At 42.6% G+C, this 27,213-nt stretch overlaps 1 protein-coding gene across 3 annotated transcripts in view; it reads left to right on the forward strand.

The window, feature by feature from the left end:
* LOC122934711 (WD repeat containing planar cell polarity effector) overlaps positions 1–27,213 on the forward strand; it is a 404,198-nt gene that overhangs the window by 104,915 nt on the left and 272,070 nt on the right. For all 3 annotated transcript variants that reach the window (XM_044290369.1, XM_044290370.1, XM_044290368.1), the window contains exons 7-8: positions 6,970–7,084; positions 11,161–11,294. In XM_044290369.1, coding sequence (XP_044146304.1) covers positions 6,970–7,084; positions 11,161–11,294 — 249 coding nt within the window. The remainder of the gene's footprint in view (positions 1–6,969; positions 7,085–11,160; positions 11,295–27,213) is intronic.

The raw sequence follows: 27,213 nt of genomic DNA on the forward strand, positions 1-27,213 counted from the left end.
AACGCGCAGTGGAATATAGTAGCACTATATAAGTGCATAAAATAAATAAATAATTAGTGCAAATATATGCCCTGTTTAGCAAAATTCGGTAAATACACAATCACCAAATAGAAAACTTTCAAACAATAAAGGTTAGACAAAAGACAACACAACTACTAACTACATAATTACAACCACACTTCGTCTACAGTCCAGACTACATCCAGAATGAAGGTACATACATCACCGATTGCGTTAGCATCAGCTGGGGAGCCCGTTTCAGCGAAAAGTCAGAGACTCGATTGGGAACAACAATTTTCTACACAGATACGTCTATCTCATTCCTATTCATATGGCTTGCTGAAACAGTCCAGCTTTTATATCGTTTTAACCAAAGAGCATCACCCCCTAATGGATTGTATGTAGATTATGCAATCCATGATGGCCACTGTGCATAGCTTGTTTTTCAGACCTTTGAGTGGCCAGTTCTCAGATCCACCATAAATTAGAATCCCAAGACAAACTACGCAGACAATGCTAACTCTTTTGTGCACACTCCTTGTTCATGAAGAGGTCCTCTAATAAATGAGACAATACCTGGTACACATTTCAGACCTGTCTTCTTTGTTCGGTATCAGGTAGAATGAAGCAAGCCTTCCACAAACATTTCCACACCAGTTTTGTTTGCTCATTCCATCTGATAGTGCGACTCTTGTCTAACAGTTAAAACAAATATTCACTTCATACATAGGTCAGGGTAATTTCATCAGAGCCAGTGGATTCCAAATGAGGTATATTCATATTCACACTTTAACCTGACACAGAGCATCCCCAAAAATCAGCTGTTTGAGGCGCTCACCGTAGAGCTGTGACCTCCTCACAGCACACCAAGCACTGTTCTGCATTGTATGACGCCTGTGCTTGGTATTGCAGCTTAGGCCCATTCACTTAAAGGGAACCTGTCACCGTGGTTACCGCGACTTAAAGCAAGGAGGCCGCTGATTCCGTGATTTTAAGCCTGACTAGAGAAGCGCGCCGGCAGGGGATTAAAGAACGGTTTTACAGCTTTTGCTGCTCTGCCTGCAGGAAGAAAATGATCGTTATAAACATGCTGCTGACTACTCTAAGGTACTGCTGCCGGCCTGGGATGTTTGTTGGAGGCGACAGGTTCCCTTTAAGTAGCACTGATGAATGTGATGTCACTCACCTAAGAAGAGGCTGCAGCACTCTTGGGAGCATCGGGGGCTTCTTAAAACAGATGATTGTTGGGGATGGCTGGAGTCAAACCCCCACTTATCAGATACCGATGATCTATCCTGAAGATAGGTCATCAATATATGAATCCTGGAAAAACCGTTTTATAGGCTGATGAACTGGTCCCTGTGTCTGCAGCCCTTTAATACATGTGGTGATTGCCATTGGCAGAATCAGGCGGGCACACAGACAAGCCTTGCCATGAACTGTGACCATGAACTGAAGTAATCAGTTCCTTCTCCCAGAAAACTCTGGAAACTGCCCTCCTATTAAAGGGGTTGTTTCACTTCAGCAAATTGCATTTATCATGTAGACAAAGTTAACACAAGGCACTTTAATATATTTTAATTGTTCATATTGCGTCCTTTGCTGGTTTGACTAATTTTTCCATTGCTTTATACACTTCTCGTTTCCATGGTTATGACCACCCTGCAATCCAGCAGTGGTGGTCGTGCTTGCATACTGTGGGAAAGAAACGCTGTCCTATGTAGGGTTGTTTCGATACCAAAATTTTGATTCAGTTTCGATACCATAAAAAAGTATTGCAATACTCGATACCATGCAAAAATGAAATGCCAAAAAAGCCACATGCATTCTGTATTTTATGGAACCCATAATCGAACAGTCCTATCCTATTTTTTGGGAGGACAAGGTGACGGCACCTGAGCGGTTAATTGCCACGGATCGCAGCGCCCTGTCAGAGGTCGGGTGCCGGCAATGTGTTAATGCCGCCGGCTGTATTTGTATTAAACGTTAATTATCATTGGTGGCGCAGTGGCCACAGCCCCTCCCCTCCTCTTCTCCTCTTCGTTCCCATTGGTGGCATTGGCAGCAGTGGCACAGGGGGAGGGAGAGACTGCTTCCTTCTCCCCGTGCTGCTGAGGGAACTTGGCGGATTTTCTCTGATACTGGGCTGTGCAGTAGCACAGCCTAGTATCGATAAAAGGCAAATCCCGGTATCGTATCGATCGATATACAGATCAATACAGTAAAATGTAATAAATAAATCAGCTGTTATAGAGACACAGACAGGCTTAAAATTTGTAAAGCTTGGGTCCTTTCCGGCATTTATTGGTAAAATGTATACAGGCAACTGGTCCTGTATACAAGATGCCAAATAACACAAATCCTTCTTATCCAAGCACAAGCTGAACCGTATAAAGTCCCTCTCTGTTACATACATAAACCGCAGCCGGCACCTTCCGTTTGTATGCAGCTTGTGAGCAGCCTCTTTGCTCTGTCCAGAGAGAGACTCCCAGTGTACATTGGACTTAAAAATAGGCCTAATTTCCTCTGCATTTGCTAATGAGGCCACCGCAGAGAAACGTACGGTACGACCACACAGATGCATTTTTGGTCATTGTGAGACTTCCCACTTTTTGTAAAGTTGGCTCTATACCTACGAGTACCCCACAGGTTTTGTATAATGTCCTGTACAGATGTTTTTATTGTTTTACACTTGCATATGTTTTTTTACGAAATAGAGTAATTTGGTGGTTGGCTCACACTCAGGTAATTACGGGCGGGTGCTGCAAACTCACAACTTGGGTGCCCGAACCCAAAAATTGATAAACAATATGACAAAAAAGGAAAGGAGTGAGCACTCACACTAACTGGACCATGGGGAAAGTAATATTTAATAATTCATAACAACACTCAAATATAATAAGATCACATAAAATGATAGGTGGTACCAACATAAAATCACACTGGCGAGTGATAGTTGCGCAAACCTTATATATTAATCAATCACAATTCACACTTGCCACCACTAGGATTGTATGGTGGCAATGAAACTGCAGACCGCAAATGTAGTGTCCCAATACAAATTCGTGTGGCTCCGGATTAAAGTGTCCACGTGCATAGAGATGTCTCTCAATCAAGCAGTCTCTTCACAGTTTGTATCAATGTGTCCGCACAGGGCTAAAAATATTATGTGCCCAATTCAGGTTCCTACCTTATTCCAAGGTTTTACCAGACTGTCCTCCGCTAGGCCGTCCTGCCACGAGCAGCAAGTGTACCGGCCGCTTCGGCGTCTCACGTCACAAATCTCGAGCGCTGACGTCACAGTATCGCGGGAACAAAGAATTTGGCTGGTACGGATGGTAGGCAATTGTTGGAACCTGTATTCAGCTCCTGTGTCCTAGTGGAGTATTAGTAAGATTCCTTATCGCATGGCCATGCAATGTGTTCTCTCAGAATCCAATGGATTAGGTGGGCGCTTCTTCCAGTCACCAGACGCGTTTCGGGGCGTTCTACACCCCTTCCTCAGTGGTAAGAGCGCAAGACCTCCCACTCCACCCTTTATAGTCCACTCGGTACTCCCAAAAATCCGGATTTGGGACAAATATACTCCATTGCGGTTTCAATCCGGTAATGCTGCGGTTTTTTGCAACCTCATTGCGTTTTATCACAAATCCAGTTAAGAACATATTGAAATTAACATATACCCCATTCAAAATTCAAAATAACATAATATTAATATTATGTTATTTTGAATTTTGAATGGGGTATATGTTAATTTCAATATGTTCTTAACTGGATTTGTGATAAAACGCAATGAGGTTGCGAAAAACCGCAGCATTACCGGATTGAAACCGCAATGGAGTATATTTGTCCCAAATCCGGATTTTTGGGAGTACCGAGTGGACTATAAAGGGTGGAGTGGGAGGTCTTGCGCTCTTACCACTGAGGAAGGGGTGTAGAACGCCCGAAACGCGTCTGGTGACTGGAAGAAGCGCCCACCTAATCCATTGGATTCTGAGAGAACACATTGCATGGCCATGCGATAAGGAATCTTACTAATACTCCACTAGGACACAGGAGCTGAATACAGGTTCCAACAATTGCCTACCATCCGTACCAGCCAAATTCTTTGTTCCCGCGATACTGTGACGTCAGCGCTCGAGATTTGTGACGTGAGACGCCGAAGTGGCCGGTACACTTGCTGCTCGTGGCAGGACGGCCTAGCGGAGGACAGTCTGGTAAAACCTTGGAATAAGGTAGGAACCTGAATTGGGCACATAATATTTTTAGCCCTGTGCGGACACATTGATACAAACTGTGAAGAGACTGCTTGATTGAGAGACATCTCTATGCACGTGGACACTTTAATCCGGAGCCACACGAATTTGTATTGGGACACTACATTTGCGGTCTGCAGTTTCATTGCCACCATACAATCCTAGTGGTGGCAAGTGTGAATTGTGATTGATTAATATATAAGGTTTGCGCAACTATCACTCGCCAGTGTGATTTTATGTTGGTACCACCTATCATTTTATGTGATCTTATTATATTTGAGTGTTGTTATGAATTATTAAATATTACTTTCCCCATGGTCCAGTTAGTGTGAGTGCTCACTCCTTTCCTTTTTTGTCATATGTTTTTTTACGTCTGTACACATTTTTTTCATTTTGTGTTCCCTATTTGTATTTATTTGGGGATATTTCTGACATATACTATTAGGCCACCTGCTCACGGGTGCGGGTAAACTCACATAAGATCACATTTCAGTGCTTTTCTGCAGCATATCCACACAAAAATCTGCAGCGAAAACCGCAAACATAATTGACATTCTATTTAATTTGAAATCCGTGCGGCAGGTCAATTTCCGCACGGAAAATATCCGGCAATTTTTTTTTTTTACACTTTTCCTGGTACTGTAATATGCAATGTGTGCAAGTGGCCTTAGTGTGGTGTCATTTGGGGTCTATATCAGACCTGCAGTTGCATAATAGTTACAGATATTATCCTAATCAGTTACTATCTTGGACACGTAGATGGCTGAGTATATTGTTTGTCTCCCAGAAGCCCCTTCCCCAGCCAACACTCTGACTCTCCAAATAACACTTCTATGGGAGCCCCAATGTCAGTCTCAGGAAGGAAGAGAGAAGTAACTGACTTCCTGTCCTGTGTCAGTTGGAGATCAGAGTGTTGGTCACATCACACAGCTGAGGATCAGAAGGGAGGGGATAACTCACAAATACAATCACTTGTTTACCTTCACTACAATTTGCATCATGTATCTTTTTAATAGTTCACAGAATAAAGATTTTTGCGGGAGAGCTGCTTTAATTAAAACAAAACTGAAAGCAGCAGTGTGAACACACTTAGATTTTGTTCACATGTTGCAGATGCACAGTGGCTGTAGTGTTCCTGAGATGCCTGCAAAATTGCATGTCATGAAGATCTGCAAAGTTTTCAAACTGAATTCAGCTAATAAAGCAGTTTTATTATTGACTCTTTAGTGACCACCCACTCTCTTTTGAGTGCAGCAATCTCTTTTGATTTTGCAGAAGAAATCTTCCTCCTACTGCAATATTGCAGGAGCAGATTGTTGCGTCCCTATTGAGAAACCAGGGGACCTAACACCTTTCTCCAATGTCTTGTGAAGACAGCACCGCAAATGCCATTATATCATTATTGAACCTGGCAATGCCATGATCACCAGGTGCCTCCAGTCATAGCAGATCTGCTGGGTCTTAGCAGACAGGGATCAGCTCAGTAATAGAAAAATCCAGCTCACCTGCTTCTCTATCCTAGAATTGTTTCTCCTTCAAGCACAGAAACCGCAGGAAAGACCTCGATACTTGTAGCAAAGAAAAAATATTGGATCCAGCACTGGATTTTTTTAAGGTTGTTTGTTTCTTTATTTTCAGTGAAGAGGTACATGCAGCATCAAAACCATCATCTGATGTCAACCAAAGTCTTCATGTTTCGAACCATGCATTTCTTACTCATGAGTAAGAACCGCACGGTTTGAAACGCGTAGACGTTAGTTGACATCAGAGGATGGTTTTGATGCTGCATGTACCTCTTCACTGGAAATAAAGAAACCAACAACTCGAAAATACTCCGGTGCTGGATCCAGTATTTTTTCTTTGCTACAGGGATAAGCTCTGCCTGTTAATATCCTCATGACCGAGAACTGTTTTCCCCTAACTGGGGCTCCTATAAATGCTCTGGTTATGGTGAAAAAAAAACTGTAAAACACAAAAAATTTATATATGTATTGTATATCATTAAAAATAATAAAAAAAATGTCACACTTAAGAAATACAAAAATACAATTCTATTATAACATACATTTTCTTGTCACTGAAAAAACCCAAAAAAGTTATCGCTGTGGAAGTGCAAATGAAATAAATGAAGCCAGTCATTAAGGGAACGGCTACATGGCCATTTTGGGCACGACCAAAGTATCGCAGTGTAGAAGGGCAACCATAGAAATGAATAGAGTTGCAGCACTTACACATTTGCTGTGACTGTGACCCCAGAATCGCAAAAAAAAATTGGGGGACTTTTTGAGATTATGGGGTCATGGTCGTGGCAAGAGTGCAAGTCGCTCTGCGACTCCGTTCATTTCTGTGGCTGCATTGCAATACTTGAGCACTCAACAAATGTTCCCAAAATTGCTGTGTATATATACCCTAAAGGCCCTGGTCATTAAGTGGTTAGTGGCTACAGCCTTTGAACCCAGCCTGGTCTGAAGCAGCGTCACGTAACATTAAGGAAATAATATAAAATGTATCTGTGTTTAATTTTTTTTGCAAAGAATATCCCTGTCAGAAAGGAGGTTGTTCGGCGAACGCTGCTCATGTGCTCGTATTTTATCAAGCCTCGGTATACAGTACATTGCTGTACTCCTAGTTTGTATTATGTGTATACGCTGATGTACAGTAACATACAAAAGAGGTATTAGTATCTGAATGTTCTTGTTTATTTCTGTTTCAGCTTCTCTTCGGTTCAGGTGTGCTCGTGTCCATAAGCCTTTCAGGGCCACAGCTGGATAAGGTGGTGATTGACAGGACCCTGGTGGGAAAGCTCATCTCAAACCCCATCAGTGATGGTAATTATACCCGTGTGCAAATCAATTGCTTACATTAACAGATGCACAGCAGAAATAGTGTGTCAACAGGTAGGCTAATTATTGCCACTGGGGACTTACAAACACAACAGGTAATTGCTTGTAATGCTGCAGTTACAACACACAGTACCACGTACTGATTTCAAAGATTTATGAAATAGTTGAATTACAACTGGACTTTGAAGAAAAAACTCCATTTACTGCTTTACTTCATTGTAAGTGTAAGTAAAACAAGTGTTGTGCAAGTTTTAAAGGAGACCTTTCAGGAAAATGTATGAATATCTGTGCAGATTACTCACATAACTTGCCAGTTGTGTTTTCTTTGTAATATAATCTATTTGCTACAAGTTTTCTTTATTCAGTCTTTATTGAAGATTTTGAGAATAACATGATATTGGGCAGTATGCTGTGTCCCGTAACTGTAAAGAGAAACATACAACAGTATACAATATAATGTACCAGGCAATTAAGTAGATCGAGATTACCCATACTTAGAAGCAGAAATAATAGACAAGACGGACAGTGCACAAGTTGGTATCAGTTATCAATATCAGTTGGTACAAAGAATTTTAAGTAAAATTTAACAAAAATTAGTGGCATAAATTTGGCCATAGTATATACTACATAATGCCTGGAAGTGAATGTAACATACAAATAGGGGCATTACACCATTACGGAGAGATTTACCTTTGAACTTGCTAGGGTTAGTGGAAGGCGCCCAGAAGATCAATATCATTATGGAAGCACACTTGGGATCTACAGGAGGATCTACAGGACTATAAATAAATCACTGCCTGATTGGATACTAAAAACAAAAATAATAAAGTTTTAATGAATATTTCATTTAAAACCAGAAAAGGGTGGGGTGGGGGGGTGGGGGGGGTGTCACTTGTGCCCTGCGTATCTCAGGCACAGCCTCAAACCACAGATGTGTATAGTAGTGTGTGGGTTTGCAAGGGTTGTTAAAACCCTATATCCATATAACCCTTGTTATGCACCCAGTGGGTTCCAGATCATAAGTGGCTGTGGGTACGCAAATATATTACCCACACAATCAGGAACCACCTGGTAATATATTTGTGTACCCACGGCCACTTGTGATCCGGAACCCACTGGGAGTATAACAAAGCCCACACACTACTATACACATCAGTGGTTTGAGTCTGTGCCTTGGATACACAGGGCACAAGCACCCCCCTTTTTTTCTATTTTGTTTTAAATTAAATATCTATTAAAACTTTATTTTTTTTTAGTATCCAATCAGGCAGTGATTTTTTTTCAGTTACACTTGGATACATACCTTTGCATCTGTTACCCTAAGTTAGAACATGAGGCCAACAAAAATAAAGAAAAAAATGAGGACAATCGAACATCAGCAGATCTCAGTGGTCACCATTCCAGTCCCCCCCAAAAAAAGAAATAAGACTAACTAAAGCGGCAATGCAAACACAGAAAAAATCTAAAATTTAACATTTACTCTTTGTGTCTTTGTTATTTGCTCCTGTTTCATCAGATATAACAATTGCAGACAATGAAAAATACAATAGAAAATCAGAGCTTTGTTCTCTCAGACCGCAACCATGTCATCTTCCCCTCTCATGCTAGTGCACTTGAGCCAGGAAGTATAGGAGGAGACTGCTGGGTTTAGTCTGGATAACTTTTGTCTACACAGCGAGAGTGGCCATTTTGTAAGACGGAATCTCCCAGTTAGTAAATTAAATAGTACAAAATTGATATAGTTACCACTGTTTGGAACTGTAATAAACTAGAGAATACTAAATCTACCAAGATAAATCCCACTCCCTGTTTCTAAATAGTGCCATCGTTAGGCAAATTTGTCTTTCAGGTTCCTTGCAGTTCTTATTACCATGTAGAACTGTAATAAACTGCATAATACTAAATCTACCTAGATAAATCCTCTTTCTCAACCTTAAACAGTGCCATGGCTAGGCAGTTTGGGCTTTCAGGTTCCTGGGAAAGCTGGGTTACCACCGTGTGCAACTGAAAAAGAATGCTAAATCTACCAAGATAAATTATCCTCCCCACTCCTAGATAGCACTATCGCTAGGTAGATTTTCCTTTCACGTTCCTGGGAAAGCTGGGTTACTACCATATGAATCTGTAGTGTATGGATGTGGATGTGGATGTGATCTGAAGAAGGAGCCTGTTCAGCTCCAAAATGCATCATTGACATCCCAATAAAATATATATGTATGTTCATCTTTGCCTCATGTACCTTCCTTACCTGAGCAGCACACAGAACTTTCTTGTTTATTTATCTTATTTATTTATTGTATGCACTTATATAGCGCTACTATATTCCGCAGCGCTTTACAGGCATAGCATAGGGCTGTCCCCAATGGGGCTCACAATCTAAGTTCTTTTTCCTCTGGTATTCAACATGTACAGACTGTTATTATGTGTAATCATTATACATAATAACAGGGATAGACGAGAACTACAAATCCCAGCAAGAAAATAACTAAAACTAATACTCCTAGAATTTGACAACATATAAAGGGAAAAACTAACCTCACACACACAGCACAGGAGCTCCACCCATATGGTGACATCACACAGGTACTTGACCATTCCTCTGCATTGCTGAGAACTGTCCCAAGAGGTAAATAGGGTGAAATGAAATTGACTGGAGTGCAATGAGAGTGCTAAAAAGGCTGGGAGGCAGACAGGGCCGGTGCAAGGATTTTTGCCAACACAAGCGCAAATAAAAAAAATAAAAATAATAACTTAACTCTCTTGCTCCTGGACGCCAACGCTCCTCACCACCAGCGCTCTCTCTCTTCTTCCTGTTTCTCGGCTGTCAGCTGTGAAGGTTGTGCACAGTGAGGTCACATGATGCGCAGCCCTTTACAGCAAACAGCCGAGTGGAGGACCAGGAAGCGGTGAATTCAGATCCTTCACCGCTTCCCGGTCCTCCGGCACAAATGAAGCGCTTCCTAAATGGAAGCGCTTCATTAGTATTCGCCCCATAAGACCCAGGGGCGAAAAATACAGGGTATTTAAAAAAAAAAAAAAAGTTTCATTTTTTCCGCCGCCCCATCTCTGCGCCCTAAGGCAGCCGCTTGGTATAGCACCGGCCCTGGAGGCAGATGATAGATCTAAGGGGAGTGGGAGAGAAAGTGGCTGTGGGCACCAAGAGCAGGGGATCCTATAGTGGTACAAGCAGATCGATCTCTAGCCATTCCATAGCCGAAGATAGAGCAGAGTGGGGAGAAGAAAAAGTTCTTTGTCTACTCTCCTAAACTGCTTATAACAGCAGTTTAGGGAGCACCTTGTATACATAGCTGTGTGTGCACTGAATCAAATACATTTATGTTTTTTCAGGGTTTAGTTCCCCATAAATCTGGCTAGGTCATCAATATCAGATCAGGGCGGGTCTGACTCCCAGCAACCCCGTCAATCATCTGTTTGAAGAGAACGCAGCTTTCGTGAGAGCTCTGCTTTCTCTTTACAGTTTACTACTCAGCATTGACATTGCAGTGGTGGAGCAGTGTAGTTACATCTTCTCTGTCCCATTCACTTAAATAGGACGCAGCAGCCGTAATTACACTGCTCCACCACTGCCAGGACAAGGGCGAGCAGATAAACAGTGAAGAGAAAACAGAGCTCACAGGAACACTGCGCTCATCAAACAGCGGGGGAAGAGGTCATCAATCTGACAGAACTGGACAACCCCTTTAATATTGGTTTATTTTGACATGTGGAAATGGCAGTTAAAATGTTCGTCTGGAAGTAGCTTAAGACAAAAGGAGGAGGGAGTTAGCAAGAAAGCCGAAGGACAGAAAGCACGCGTGATATGATAGATAGCTTTGCATAATGTAATTTAGTGCTACCTCTGAATCCTCTGTGAGCTTTATTTCTCATTTCCAAGGGGTACTAGCAAGATGACATGCTGATGTGCTTTAGGAGATTACCAAAATAATATTTTAAAGCATTGGCTTGTAGAGTTGTCTTTGTGCAGGGCTGAACTCATTTGTTCTGGTACCAGAAGCCAGCGGTACAGTGGTAACACGTTCTTTATCCTCTTTGTGTTTCAGCTATCTTTACCGACACTTTCATCATCTTGTCATTTCTCAAGGAAAACAAACTTTGTCTTATTCAATTTACAAAGAAGACTGGCTCTCCCGATATAAACAGACACATGGAGAAACTCTCCTCCCAGGATATGAAGGTATACATCATCTAAGGATGGATTAGTGTCTTAAATACAAAAACACATGGCAGTTCTAATATGGTGCAGAAAGGGCTATTTGCCTTTTACAGTGTAGATGTGCTAATTTACTCATTTAAAACTATGGCCCAAATTTGTCTTTTTTATAGAAACATAAACATAGAAACATAGAATGTGTCGGCAGATGAGAACCATTTGTCCCATCTAGTCTGCCCAATATACGTAATACTATGGATAGCCGCTGGCCCTATCTTATATGAAGGATGGCCTTATGCCTATCCCATGCATGCTTAAACTCCTTCACTGTATTTGCAGCTACCACTTCTGCAGGAAGGCTATTCCATGCATCCACTACTCTCTCAGTAAAGTAATACTTCCTGATATTAGTTTTAAATTAGAGGGGCAAAGGTTTAAAAGTATGTCCTCTTGTAGTAGTTTTTCTTCTTTTAACCCCTTAAGGACTCACCCCTTTTTCACCTTAAGGACCATTTTTTTTTGCAAATCTGACCAGTGTCACTTTAAGTGCTGATAACTTTAAAACGCTTTGACTTATCCAGGCCATTCTGAGATTGTTTTTTCGTCACATATTGTACTTCATGACACTGGTAAAATGAAGTTAAAAAAAATTATCGTTTTTATTTATAAAAAAAAAATACAAAATTTACCAAAAATGTATAAAAAATTGCAAATTTCCAAGTTTCAATTTCTCTACTTCTATAATACATAGTGATACCTCCCAAAATAGTTATTGCTTTACATTCCCCATATGTCTACTTAGTGTTTGGATCATTTTGGGAATGATATTTTATTTTTTGGGGATGTTACAAGACTTAGAAGTTTAGAAGCAAATCTTAAAATTTTTCAGAAATTTTCAAAAACCCAATTTTTAGGGACCAGTTCAAGTCTGAAGTCACTTTGCGAGGCTTATATAATAGAAACCACCCAAAAATGACCCCATTCTATAAACTATACCCCTCAAGGTATTCAAAACTGATTTTACAAACTTTGTTAACCCTTTAGGTGTTCCACAAGAATTAAAGGAAAATAGAGATTTTTTTTCTAAAAATTTTTGGGGCAGATTTTCAATTTTAATCTATTATTCCCAGTAACAAAGCAAGGGTTAACAGCCAAAGAAAACTCAATATTTATGGCTCTGATTCTGTAGTTTACAAAAACACCCCATATGTGGTCGTAAACCGCTGTACGGGCACATGGCAGGGCGCAGAAGGAAAGGAATGCCATACGGTTTTTAGAAGCCAGGTTTTGCTGGACTGTTTTTTTTGACACCATGTCCTATTTGAAGCCCCCCTGATGCACCCCTAGAGTAGAAACTCCCAAAAAGTGACCCCATTTTAGAAACTACGGGAGCAGTATTGTTGGTACTAGTTTAGGGTACATATGATTTTTGGTTGCTCTATATTACACTATTTTGCTCTATATTACACTTTTTGTGAGGCAAGGTAACAAGAAATAGCTGTTTTGGCACCGTTTTTATTTTTTTGTTATTTACAACATTCATCTGACAGGTTAGATCATGTGACATTTTTATAGACCAGGTTGTCATGGACGCTGCGATACCTAATACTGTTAGGTGAATACTGTATTCACCTGGGGTGCGTGTGACTTTCTGATCGCTTGCTATTACACTTTTTGTTATGTAAGGTGACAAAAAATGGCTTTTGTTTTTACACCATTTTTATTTTTTACGGTATTCACCTGAGGGGTTATGTCATGTGATATTTTTATAGAGCCGGTCGATATGGACGCGGCGATACCTACTTAGGCTCAGAGGGGCGATTAGATGAGCAAGCTTATCTTCTCACTCCTTTTCTAGAGAAAAAGAAGACAATCAGTGAGAAAGTATACTTTCTGATTGATGGGTGAAGTGGGTTGATAACATGTCCAAAAGTCCTTGTTATCGTTCCCTGAGAACATGTACATCTAGAAAGGAGAGCCAAGCTATGTGTCTTCCTGTGCAGCCTGTCAGCACTTTGTGAACTGGCCCCCACCTCTCTTCCTGTGCTGGCTGAAATTCAGCCAGCTAAAAGGTGGAGGGCTGCTTTCTTTTGGCATATCTCAGGCTTTGTAACAGCTAGAGATTAATGCCAGGTCTTATTTTAAAGCAGACAAGACCAATATTGAGGCTTTAATCGGGTATTGACTAATAGCTGCAAGTGTATGCAGCATTCACTGAGATCCTTTTCTAATGGCTCTAACTAACGATATGTCCTGGTTATAGCCTTGGTTTTAATTTAAAACTGAGATTGTTAGCTTCAAAACAAGATCTGGATTGAATCTAGCTGTTACACAGCCTGAGATCCAGCCATCAATAGCATGTTACGTACAAGGTGGATCCTCAGCTGCTCAATTGACAACCTTGGTAGGGAAAGGGTTTAAAAAAGGAGCATTTTATAAATGTTTCTAAATCCTGGCGAAGCAGAGAAACACACACACTTTTTGCTTTAATTTCACAAAGTGACGTGTATGGTGCAAATGACTAATGAGTAGGGGGCTGTTCACATCACATTTTCACCCTTCATTTAACCAGTCCAGAGCTAGTGTTAGTAATTTCAGTCTTCACAACCAGACACAATTTAGATGTTTTTTTGTGTACATTAGTGTAATGTATATACATTTTTTATTTTTTGGGTTAACAGTGTTATTTTTATCTTTGCGTTTTTCTCAGAAATAATTCTGATTTATTTTTATATAATTAAGTTTAGAAGTTTTAGGTTTAGAATTTAATTTTTTGTTTAGAAATATACTATTTTTTACATTTTAGCATTCCTTACCTTTGTCTCTCTGGCCTTCCTTCCTTCCCTTATTCAGCTCCCTAAACACTAGGGCAGCAGCCTTAAACCTTTTTCTCCCTGCACTGTGCATGCTTGCTTAAAATGCTCAGCATAGGCCCCATTCACACAATGTATTTTTGGTCCTCCTTTGATCCGCATTTTTTTTGCGGACAGAATGCGGACGCATTTATTTTATTTGGTCTGCAAAAAATGCAGACAGCGCACCGTGTACTGTCCACATCCATATGTCTATACCGTAGCGCCACAAAAAAGATACAGCATGTCCAATTCTTGTTCGTTTTGCGGTCAAGATAGTGTTGGGCGATATCAAAAATATTCAGATGATTACGATATTAAGAAATTTATTGCGATAACGATATACAGTCCTGATCAAAAGTTTAAGACCACTTGAAAAATGACAAAAAATCATTTTTAGCATTGCTGGATCTTAACAAGGTTTCAAGTAGAGCTTCAACATGCAACAAGAAGAAATGGGAGTGAGACAAAACATTTTTTGAGCATTTAATTTAATTTAATTTAATTTAATTTAATTTAATGAAAACAACGAATAAACTGAAACAGGCTGTTTTTCAGCTGATGAAAAGTTTAGGACCACACCTCCAAAAAAAAAAAACAGAAATCCAACTTCCAAACATGAACTCAGTAATGAGTAGCTCCGCCGTTATTGTTTATTACTTCAAAAATGTGTTTCGGCATGCTTGATGCAAGCGTTTCCATGAGGTGAGTGGGAACATTTCTCCAAGTGGTGAAGACGGCCGCACGAAGGCCATCTACTGTCTGGAACTGTTGTCCATTTTTGTAAACTTCCCTCGCCATCCATCCCCAAAGGTTCTCAATTGGATTTAGATCAGGGGAACACGCAGGATGGGCAAAAAGATGTGATAAAGTTCAACTTCTGACTGACTTTCCCGCCACTCGCTCGCTGCTACTGCGCTGCTCAGCCTGGGCGTCATCTGAATCCAACGTTAGACGTCGGTGGGCGGAGACTGCACCATGGGAGCAAGCGAGGAGGAGCCTGGTCGGCCGCTGCGGGAAGCAATTGGTTTGTAATGATGCAGGGGCGGGCGGCCGTGGATGCAGTTTTTGAAGCGGTCATCGCTCATGACCGCTTCGATGACGTCACAAAATACTGCGGTAATTAGGAAACAGCGATATCGCCGGTTTTTAATACCGCGGTATATCGTGAACACCGGTATGTCGCCCAAGCCTAGGTCAAGAATAGGCATTTTACAATGGATCTGCAACAAAAGTATGCAACACGGACGACCCTCGTACGCGATCTGTATTTTTTGCGGATCCATGTTTTGCAGACCGCAAAATACTTACGGTCGTGTGAATGCTCCCTTAACCCAACAAATAAAAAATGAATATACATTACAATAATTTATGCAAAAAACATCTAAATTGTGTCTGGTTGTGAAGACTGAAATTATTTGCACGTGTCCTGAACTGGTTAAATGAAGGCTGAAAATGTGATGTGAACAGCCCCCTACTCATTAGTAATTTGCACCATTCACTCATATGTATTTTGCGATCCGACAAAAATACGGTTAATGTCCGTGTTGCATCCGGTTTTTTTTTGTGTGGATCCGTTGTAACAATGCCTATTCTTGTCCCCCAAACGGACAAGAAAGGGACATGTTTTATCTTTTTTGCGGGACTACCGAATGGACATACGGATGCTGACAGCACAAGGAGTATTCTCCGCATTTTTTGCGGACCCATTGAAATGAATAGGTCCGCATCCAATCCGCAAAAAATGCTGATCGGCTGCGGACCAAAAACACGGTCATGTGAATGGGGCCTAAAAGACATGAACTGCACAATTGTTTATTAGTTTACATTGTGTCTGTAATATAATTGGTTAACAATCAGACCACAGTTTATTAGTAATCAATGCAGAAATCCTGGTAATTGCAAAGTGTTCAATAACTTTTTCTTGCAACTGTACAGCGGCCTGACCGAGTCCAAAAGGGCTGTCTTTTGACCTCTGCTGATTGAATAGAGCCCTATGAATATGCATGATGTATGTGCTTGGAGCTTTACCCCCTGTATATGACATTGTTGAGCCTTAAACGTGATGGGAACAGAGCCCTAAGGAGTAAATAAACTGTCTAGTAGTAAGCAGAAGGCATGCTGCACCTTCAGACCATGTTGTACAAAGTTCAATACATAAACATTACAATAGGTCACTGAGGACAGGTTTGTACATTACATAATTTATCATTGATATGCAACTCTTTAAACTATGGCTCTCCTTCCTGCACCAGAAGTCATTTTGATTAGTTTCATAAAATGCCTCAAAAACAAAATCAGCGAGTGATTGGCAGGATTTCCAACATGAATAAAGTGAGTGCCATCTCTCCTGTGCCAGTTCTACAGGTAATGTGTTTCCGTGTATCAGGGGCTTTGCATCTGCAGAGCTGTTTTGGAGCAAGTGTTTAATTTAGGTCTCAGTATATTACATTTGATTTTGCCTGGAAGGAAAAACCCATCTGCAAGGAAGAGATGAGAGCATCTCATACATTTTTCAGGCTGTTTCAGTTCAAGACCCCTATTCCATATTGACTTGTACGTTCAGCATAGCTGTCCACTGCAAAGTTAGCTCTAATGTAAAAAGATGCGCAGACCCACCTGAACGCAAGCCACAGCGCTGCAAGATAAACTCCCGTTTCCAGTCCAGAGAACCGAAGCTTGACATTGACATGCTCTTTCAAGTTAAAGTGTCTGGCAAATTATCATTTTATCTTTTCTGTCACCCACAGGTTCACAGCACTTGGTTTAATGTTCATTCTCTAGGGAGCAGCTGAATGCTAAGGGATAAAGTCACTAAGACCAGTTTATTACATCTGAACTTCACTTTTTAAAGGAGACATTGCTAAAAATCTAAGTTCTTTCATGTGAAGTTAAAAAGAAAGTACATTTTTAAGGCTACTCTCACACTAGCATTTCTACTGGATCTGGCAGGGTTTAGCAAAAAAAAAAAAAAAACGCTTCCGTTACTGATAATGCAACCGTCTGCATCCGTTATGAACGGATCCGGTTGTGTTATCTTTAAAATTGCCAAGACGGATCCGTCGTGAACTCCATTGAAAGTCAATGGAGGACGGATCAGTTTTTTATTGTGGCAGATTGTGCCAGAGAAAACGGATCCGTCCCCATTGACTTCCATTGGGGTCATGATCCGTTTTGCTCTGCATCCCCAGGACGGAAAGCAAACTACAACATGTTTCGGTTTTCTCTCTGGTCTGGGAACGCAACTAAACGGAATGGAATGCATTTTGGAGCACTTCGTTCTGTTCAGTTCTGTTTTGTCCCCATTGACAATAAATTGGGACAAAAGTGAAGCGTTTTTTTCCATTATTGAGACACTATGACGGATCTCAATACCGGAAAACTAAAACGCTAGTGTGAAAGTAGCCTAAGAAATGCATTCATAAATATTACTGAATAGTTTTTTATTTATTTAGACAATTTGAGTTTGCTTTGATTTGACTTTCAGCAATTTTGTAAGATTTAAAATGTTAAATGGCCATTCGGTGTCATGAGGGTGTCAAGAACCATGCCTGACTCCGTTATACCCGGGGTCAGGAAGTCGCAGCGGTTGGCTGCACGCTCTATGTAGTAAGATAGGGCTGTTTCTTCATGGTAGCTTTCTGGGTTTGCTTTGCAACCCTTTTTGGCTCACTCAGGGATCCGTAGCTCCTTCTCCTCAGCTGTTCCTTGTCCAGAACGCCCAACCTCCATATATTCCCCTCTCCCACTTCTCTGGTTGCCAGATATAGAGCTTCCTGCCTGGACTTCTATACTGACCCACTGGAGCTGTGTTGCTGCGTTCTCTGGTTGTTGGTCCAGAACGTTTCCCTCCGGATCCCTGTTGGACCTTTGTGGTCTGCTGTGGTCGCCCACCTGGGTTTATGTGTTTGTCTGTCCTCTCCCTGGTGTTTTCCTCTTAGTGTCGGTGGTGCGGACTAGCGATCCCACCGGCCCGTTCACCATCTAGGGCTCATTTTAGGGAAAGCCAGGGTTTAGGCACGTGATCGCCGCACGGGTGAGGAACCCGTCTAGGGACGTCAGGGCAGTCAGGTGCCAGCCGCAAGGTGAGTCAGGGGTCACCACCTTTCCCTCTCCCTTGGGCAGGGCTTTGCCTTTTCCCTCGCTGTGCGTGACGCCGGTCATTACATTCGGACATTAAATGGGTTGTCTCACTTCAGTAAATAACATTTATGATGTAGAGAAAGTTAATACAAGGCACTTACTAATGTATTGTGATTGTCCATATTGCTTCCTGAGCAGCCTGACAGGAAAACTCACCAGTGTGTGGTATGTGCAAGTGCAAGAGCGTAGTGTGTAGGGGGGCTCCATCAACTCACCCACCTAGGCAGCCAGCTCTTCAAGTGGAGGCAACCAGTCCTGTTCACAACAATGGGGCACACCTCATGAAATATTGAAAATGGTGCAGAATATCAACAAAGACTATGGGGGAGATATATCAAATATAGTGTAAAGAAAAATTGGCTTAGTTGACCATAGCAACCAATCAGATTGCACCTTTCGTTTTCCAAAGGAGCTCTAAAAAATGAAAGGTGGAATCTGATTGGTTGCTGTGGGCAATTATGCCAGTTTTCCTTTGAAACAGCTTTGATAAATCTGCCCCCAATATTAGTAAGTGTCATATAATTATCTTTACAAAGAAACACATTGGTCAACAGTAACCAGAAAGTGGCCAACCCCTTTAACTTTGTCTACACGATCAATGCGATTTGCTGAAGTGAGACAATCCCCTTTAACCTCTTAAGGACACATGATGTACCGATACGTCATGATGTCCTGGTACTTAAGGACACATGACGTACCGGTACGTCATATATGGTTCCGATCACTGCAGCCGGCGGGCGGTGATCGGAACCCGGTGCCTGCTCAAATCATTGAGCAGGCACCTAGGCTAAATGCAGCGGGGGGGTCCCCCCCCCCCCCCCCCCCCATGTCGGCGATCGCAGAAAACCGCAGGTCAATTCAGACCTGCGGTTTTCTGTGTTTCCGGGTTATTCGGGTCTCTGAAGACCTGATAACCCTAAGTTAGAGTGTCTGGGGTCCACAGCACAGCTATGTGACCCTAGATCCCCCAGGGGTGCTGCCGCTTGCCAGGGGTGCAGGATTTTTTATTATTTTTTTTGTGTACGCCGACTGTGGCCGGCCCTCTTAGCGTCCGGCCACTGTTAGCGAACCCACACCCCACCGCTGATCAACTTCGGACGGTTGATCAGCGTTTTAGAATAATTTTTTTTTCACATTTTTGGGCCTTTTTTTTTTTTCCTGTTAGTTTTAGGCTAAGTTAGTGAACACCAGTGCCCCCACACACATGCACACAAAATAAAGATTTATACACACGCAGACACACACTCCCCTATGGCCCGCCGGACGTTCTCGGCCGAGGAGGCATACGCCCAGCTTGCCTCTGACTCCCAGAGTCCCAGTGAGGACGAGGATGACCCCACATTCCTGTTGTCATCCGCGTCCTCCTCATCATCCAGTGATGATGATGTGCCCCCAAGGCGGCGGAGACGCCGCCAGGCAGAGCAAAGGGATCGTCATGTTAGGGACCCTGTGGCCCAGCCTGGTACGAACAGCTCTGGGGCTCGTACTGGTTTCCCGGCCCACCAGTTAAATCCACCGGAGTACCCTGCCGGTGAACTAGTCTGGTGTAGCCCAGAGCGATACAAGCCCGTGATTCCTGATTTTGTAGGCCAATCAGGAATCCAGATTTCCACAGTGGGCTACACTGAATATTACTTTTTTTTTTGTCATTTTTTCAGTGACCCACTGGTAAATCTGATGGTGGAGCAGACGAACCTGTACGCCCAACAGTACATTGCTCAACACCCGGGCTCCTTTTTGGCCAGGCCCGGTGGCTGGACGCCGGTCAGTGCAGCCGAAATGAGGACATTTTGGGGCCTCGTGCTGCATATGGGCCTGGTCAAGAAACCCAGTGTCAGGCTGTACTGGAGTGGGGACATCCTATACCAGACCCCACTTTACAGTACGGCCATGACACGCTCCCGGTTTGAGGCCATCCGGAAATGTCTGCATTATTCCGATAATGCAGCATGTCCCCCCCGAGGTGATCCTGCCCATGACCGTCTGTATAAGATACGGCCAGTCATCGATCACTTTGGGGCCAAATTCATGGAGGCCTATGTACCTGGAAGGGAGGTCGCAGTTGATGAGTCTCTCATTGCGTTCAAGGGGAGACTCCTTTTCCGCCAGTATGTGCCCTCCAAGCAGGCGAGGTATGGCGTCAAGCTATACAAAATTTGTGAGTACCTCAGGGTACACTTACAAATTTCGTATATACGAGGGGCGAGTTTCCCGGATTCAACCCCCAGAATGTCCCCCCACTCTGGGTGTTACCGGGAAACTTGTGTGAGACCTTATGCACCCACTGCTGGATAAGGGTTACCACCTGTACGTGGATACATTTTATACCAGTATCCCCTTGTTCCAGTCCCTTGCCGCCAGATCTACGTCCGCTTGTGGGACCGTGCAGAAAAATCAACGCGGCCTCCCTGCTCTCCCCCTCCAGGTACCTATCCCCAGGGGTGAGACCCGTGCCCTTACCACTGGAAACCTGTTGCTGGTCAGGTATAAGGACAAGAGGAATGTCCTTATGCTGTCCACAATTCATGGTAACGGCATCACCCCTGTCCCTGTGCGAGGTACCGCAGCAGCGGTCCTCAAGCCCGATTTGTATCGTCGACTACAATTGGTGTATGGGAGGAGTTGATCTCTCTGATCAAGTCCTAAAGCCATATAACGCCATGCGCAAAACCCGGGCATGGTACAAAAAAGTTGCGGTCTACTTGGTACAGGTTGCCATGTACAACTCTTTTGTACTATCCCGAAGCGCTGGCAGCACAGGGACATTCCTCCAGTTCTATGAGGCAGTCCTCAAGGCCCTGATCTTTTCGGACCGGGAAAGAGCAGGCCGGAGTACCTCGGGAACTGTAGGCGCCCGGATCATCCCTGGCCAACACTTTCCAGGTGTGGTCCCCCATAATGGAAAGAAGGGACGAACCCAAAAAAGGTGCAGAGTGTGTCACAGGAGGGGGATATGGAAGGACACCACAACTCAATGTGACACGTGCCCCGATCATCCGGGCCTCTGCGTTATTGGTTGCTTCAGGGAGTATCACACTTCCATGGAGTACTAAATTTATATCCCAATTTAGCACTGATCGGATAAAAAAAACTGGTTCTCAGACTTGAGACACCCAAAAAAAAAAAAAAATCATTTATTAAAAGTAGACTTATTAGGTATCGCCGCGTCCGTAAGAATCTCCTCTATAAAAATATCCTATGACCTAACCCCCCAGATTAACACGGTAAAAAAAAATGCTATTTTTGCCACTTTTCCATTTCAATCCGTTTTTTTCCGGTAACAAAACGAGAGTTAAAAAAAAAAACAAAAGTTAATATTTATTACCCTGATACTGCAGTTTACAGAAATGCCACATTTGTGGTCGTAAACGGCTGTATCAGTAAAAGGGAGGCCGCAAAAGGAAAGGACCGACATGGTTTCTGGAAGGCCGATTTTGATGGCCTTTTTTATTGACACCATGTCCCGTTTGAAGCCCCCTGATGCCCCCCTAGAGTAAAAATTCCCTAAAAGTGACCCCATCTAAGAAACTACACCCGTCAAGGTATTCAAAACTGATTATACAAACTTTATTAACCCTCTAGGTGTTCCTCAATAGTTTATGGCAAATGGAGATGAAATTTCTGAATTTCAATTTTTGGTAACCTTGCCTCACAAAAATGTAATATAGAGCAACCAAAAATCATATGTACCCTAAAAATAGTCCCCCAAAAAATGCCACCTTATCCTGTAGTTTCCAAAATGGGGTCACTTTTAGGGAGTTTCTACTCCAGGGGTGCATCAGGGGGGTTGAAACAGGACACGGTGTAAATAAACTGGTCCATAAAAATCAGCCCTCCAAAAACCAAACGGTGCACCTTTCACTCTACGCCCCGCTGTGTGGCCGTACAGTAGTTTACGGCCACATATTGGGTGTTTCTGTAAACGGCAGAGTCAGGGCAATAAAGATAGTCTTGTTTGGCTGTTAACCCTTGTTTTGTTAGTGGGAAAAATGGGCTAAAATGGAAAATTAGACAAAAAAAATGAAATTCTCAAATTTTATCCCCATTTGCCAATAACACTTGTGCAACACCTAAAGGGTTAACAACGTATGCAAAATCAGTTTTGAATACCTTGAGGGGTGTAGTTTCTTAGATGGGGTCATTTTTGGGTGGTTTCTATTATGTAAGCCTCGCAAAGTGACTTCAGACCTGAACTGGTCCCTAAAAATTGGGTTTATGTAAATTTATGAAAAATTTCAAGATTTGCTTCTAAACTTCGAAGCCTTGTAACATCCCCAAAAAATAAAATATCATTCCCAAAATAATTCAAACATGAAGTAGACATATGGGGAATGTAAAGTCATCACAATTTTGGGGGGGTATTACTATGTATTACAAAAGTAGAGAAACTGAAACTTTGAAATTTGGGGGAGCAGTATACTTACCGTCCGTGCGGCTCCCGGGGCGCTCCAGAGTGACGTCAGGGCGCCCCATGCGCATGGATGACGTGCCATGCGATCACGTCATCCATGCGCGTGGGGCGCCCTGACGTCACTCTGGAGCGCCCCAGGAGCCGCACGGACGGTAAGTATACTGCTCCCCCGCTCCCCACTACACTTTACCATGGCTGCCAGGACTTTAGCGTCCTGGCAGCCATGGTAACCATTCAGAAAAAGCTAAATGACGAAACAACGTTTTAGCTTAAGGCCGGATCCGGATCAATGCCTTTCAATGGACATTCATTCCGGATCCGGCCTTGCGGCAAGTCTTCAGGATTTTTGGTCGGAGCAAAAAGCGCAGCATGCTGCGGTATTTTCTCCAGCCAAAAAACGTTCCGGTCCGGAACTGAAGACATCCTGATGCATCCTGAACGGATTTCTCTCCATTCGGAATGCATTAGGATAAAACTGATCAGGATTCTTCCGGCATAGAGCCCCGACGACGGAACTCTATGCCGGAAGAAAAGAACGCAGGTGTGAAAGAGCCCTTAAATCACTAGTCAGTAAGGCTTGATTTAAATCATAGTTTTTTACATAAAGACTAATTCTTGCTGGTATAACTTATAATATGCAAGTAGATGAAGATTTTTAGAATAACAACTTTTCATATTAGTTTGATTAGGTCGATTCTGTATTCATAGGTTTGTAGAAGTTAGGATTAAGGTCTTTTTCTCAACTCTGTTCATGTTATAACATTTTTGCTGTGAAGAAGAGGCATGTGATCTCTGCTGAGTCAAATTCAGTTTTGAGAACTGCAAAAATAAACCAAGCATCGTAATAATATCTTGTAGGCAGAGAAACTGCCCAATAATCTTAAGCTACTTTCACACTTGCAGCAGTGTGATCCGGCGGGCAGTTCCATCGTCAGAACTGCCCGCCGATCTGCATGTGAAAAAAATGCAAAAAGCATTTGTGAGATGATCCGGATGCAGATTCGTCTCACAAATGCATTGCAAGAGCGAATCCGTCTCTCCGCTTGTCATGCGGACAGGCGGATCCGTCTTGTATCTTTTTTCACATTTTTACCGGTCTGCGCAGGCCGGAAGGACGCATCTGGCATTCCGTTTTTTTTTTTTTATGCCGGATCCGGCACTAATACATTCCTATGGGGAAAAATGCCGGATCCGGCATTCAGGCAAGTCTGCAGTTTTTTTCGCCGGAGATAAAACCGTAGCATGCTACAGTTTTATCTTTTGCCTGATCAGTCAAAACGACTGAACTGAAGACATCCTGATGCATCCTGAACGGATTACTCTCCATTCAGAATGCATGGGGATATGCCTGCGCAGCCTAGCATTGGTAAATAGCAAATCAAAGTATCGGGTCTAAAAGTATTGGTTGGGTATCGATAGTTCGATTCCCGATGCAACCCTACTTCATAGGTCAACTAAGATTTAACAAGGTCTCTGCAGCAAACTTTAAAGGCTAATTATTTCTGACCTTTTGCCTTCAAAAGGAGTTACTAGAAGGTGCATTGGGAGAGAGGGGAATTATCTCCCCTACAACTGCACCATCTACACACTATTTGCCACTCCTCTATACAATTCACCTTTAACCAGAACAGAATTTGACAACCTTCTCCTAGCTAAGGTTGGTCCCACCAGGAAAATCTCACATTGTCACAGTGTAGGGGAAGGTGGGGGGGTGGGGGGGGACACCAGAATGACAACTGAAGGTGGGAATATTCATACTCCTTAAACCTAGGCCCTAGAAACCCTGAAAACCCCTAGGATTAGTGACAGGGTCTGAGACTACTGGTTTCTTCCCAGATGAACAAACCAGCATCTCCCTGAGGCCTAGTAAACAATGAGCAAATAGGAGAAACATAATACCAAGAGAAGTACACTTATCTTCAATAGAAAATGGATAAGCAGGAACTCAGATGGGGACAACACACCAGCTCTTCCAACTCCAGGCAGAGAATATCAATCGCATAGTATAAAGTGTCCAGACTAAATAGAGTTGCAGTAATGACCACAATCTACACCTGAGACAAGAGGTGTGGTCATTACCAACCACAACACTGCAACAAATGAAAACAGATAGGCTCCCAGATAACCGAACGTGCAGCTAATCTCTCAGATCTTCTAACCTCTGTCACTGGAGGGATCGTGACACACATATTTATTATGCACAGTTTGGACCTGGAAGTTGTGTTTATTGCCCCTATTTTGCCTTTACCCTAGTATTTGCTACTGTGTATGACCTCGGACTATTCTCCTGCTTTTTGTTACTGTGATGTTTGACTCTCTTGGTTTGACGCAGCTTATCTCTCTTGTGGATTCTGGTTACCGATTTGGCTTTAATGTTTTCCCTTCTAGTTCTGAATGTGGTTAGTATGACCACTCTACATATTCACTCCACCTGATAGCAGCTATCCTTTGAATGGATACCTAGGATTCCATACCACCAGCAAGACCTTACTACTCCAGTATGAGTCCTCCATACCCTTCTTGCTAAACCGGGTTGCAAATGTTAAAGGGAACCTGTCACCTGGATTTTGTGTATAGAGCTGAGGACATGGGTTGCTAGATGGCCGCTAGCACATCCGCAATATCCAGTCCCCATAGCTCTGTGTGCTTTTATTGTGTCAAAAACCAGATTTGATACATATGCAAATTAACCTGAGATGAGTCCTGTCCCTGACTCATCTCACGTACAGGACTCATCTCAGGGTAATTTGCATATGTATCAAATAGTTTTTTTTACACAATAAAAGCACACAGAGCTGTGGGGACTGGGTATTGCGGATGTGCTAGCGGCCATCTAGCAACTCATGTCCTTAGCTCTATACCCAAAATCCCTGTGACAGGTTCCCTTTAAGTCTGGAACATCTTCGCTCATCACACACGCTTTTCTGGATACGAGTGTGGTCTAGTGCTGTCAATCTAAAAGCAGAAGGGCATCATTATGGAGCACCAGGGGCATGGCTGGAGCGGTGCTTGAACCGCATATGCCCACCTCCTGGTGTTCAAATAGTTAATTTGTATAATTTTAAAAGTGAATTTTTCTTTGAAACAATACCACCAATAGACATAAGACAGGTATCATTTTAATCAGCATCGTTAATCCTACCAGGCTATATGCCTCATAGGGTAGGGTTGAACCGGGTGACATCCGCTTTAAGTGGTTATCTGAGATGCGACCACCACTTCTGGTATCACGTCATACATTCAGCATGTGATTTCAGCCTGGGATTACAACCTGCAGCGCATGTGTGAGTCTGAGTCTCTTGCTAAAGCGCCAGCGAGAGATTCTGACTTGTGGTTGCTCTGCAGGTTGTAATCCCAGGCCGGCATCACATGCCTAATTTACGACACATGATCCTGGAAGTGGAGGCCACATGGGATCACTGCTGCATCTCACACAACCCCTTTATGGTCAGAGCCTGGAGGTCCAGGATCTTTGGGTGCTCTGTGAGCTAGTCTGACCCTGCAGAGCATTATTTGGCTTTGATGGAAACTATTGTCCTGCCTCCATTATATCAACAAATGCCAGAACTCTGTCTGTCTGTAAACCCACCTCAAATATTAGACTTCTATCCTTGCTTTGTTAATGACAACTGGCATTTTTAGAAGTCCCCTCTTTAATAATCCAGCCTCTAGTCATAAACCTCAGCCTTAAATGTGTGTGGACATTTCCAGGTTGTCATTAGTCATGAATGAGCCTGTGGTCATTACAACTCCTGTTGGTTATGGACGTTACCCAGGGGAGAATATGGCATGCTAAAAACAGACAGATGTCCGTCCATGGGTGTGGCCCGGTCGGATTTAAAGTAAAGCAGCTTTGTTTTTAAAACAAGTGTGTGACAATACAAACCCTAGGAGTTCAGAGCAGGGAACATGCTGAGGCGGTGACATAATGATCTCTACAGATGGTGCACCGTGGGCTTCTCCGCAGGACACACTGTTTGGAAATAAACATCTAAATTAAATCACACGACCCGTGACAATGATAAGCCTGGCCTCAGTCATTTATCATTTATTAATATTTAAATCTTAATTAGAAAGTCGTGATTAGTAGACAGTGTGTAATATGGAAGGTTGCAAGTGTATTATGTAATGTCTGATAAATTGCTGCTGACCCGCTGGAAAAAAATATATTTCTAAACTTTGAAAAGCAATTGGCAAAAGTACCATCATGCCACTCATTTATACCTTGTGTATTTGTAAAGGTATACAAATATATACTGTATATCCCACACTTTAGCCGATCCAGCTTCTTGACTTGCTAATGAAGCAATGAAGCCAAAATTTCCACTGTAAATCCTCAAGACAAATTTGCACATATTGTGCAGATTTGCTGCTCTGAATTTTTTCAGCTTTTGCAAAAAACAAACAAAAAAAAAACAATGTTTATGATATCCGTATTTGCAGATTGTCCTGGGAACCTGCAGGTAATCCGCAGCAAAATCTGCAACAATGCATTTTATTGTGGATTAAAGGGGTTATCCCATGACTAATGTAAAAA

Source organism: Bufo gargarizans, chromosome 4 (genome assembly GCF_014858855.1).
Source record: "Bufo gargarizans isolate SCDJY-AF-19 chromosome 4, ASM1485885v1, whole genome shotgun sequence".
In the NCBI taxonomy this organism is placed as follows: domain Eukaryota; kingdom Metazoa; phylum Chordata; class Amphibia; order Anura; family Bufonidae; genus Bufo; species Bufo gargarizans.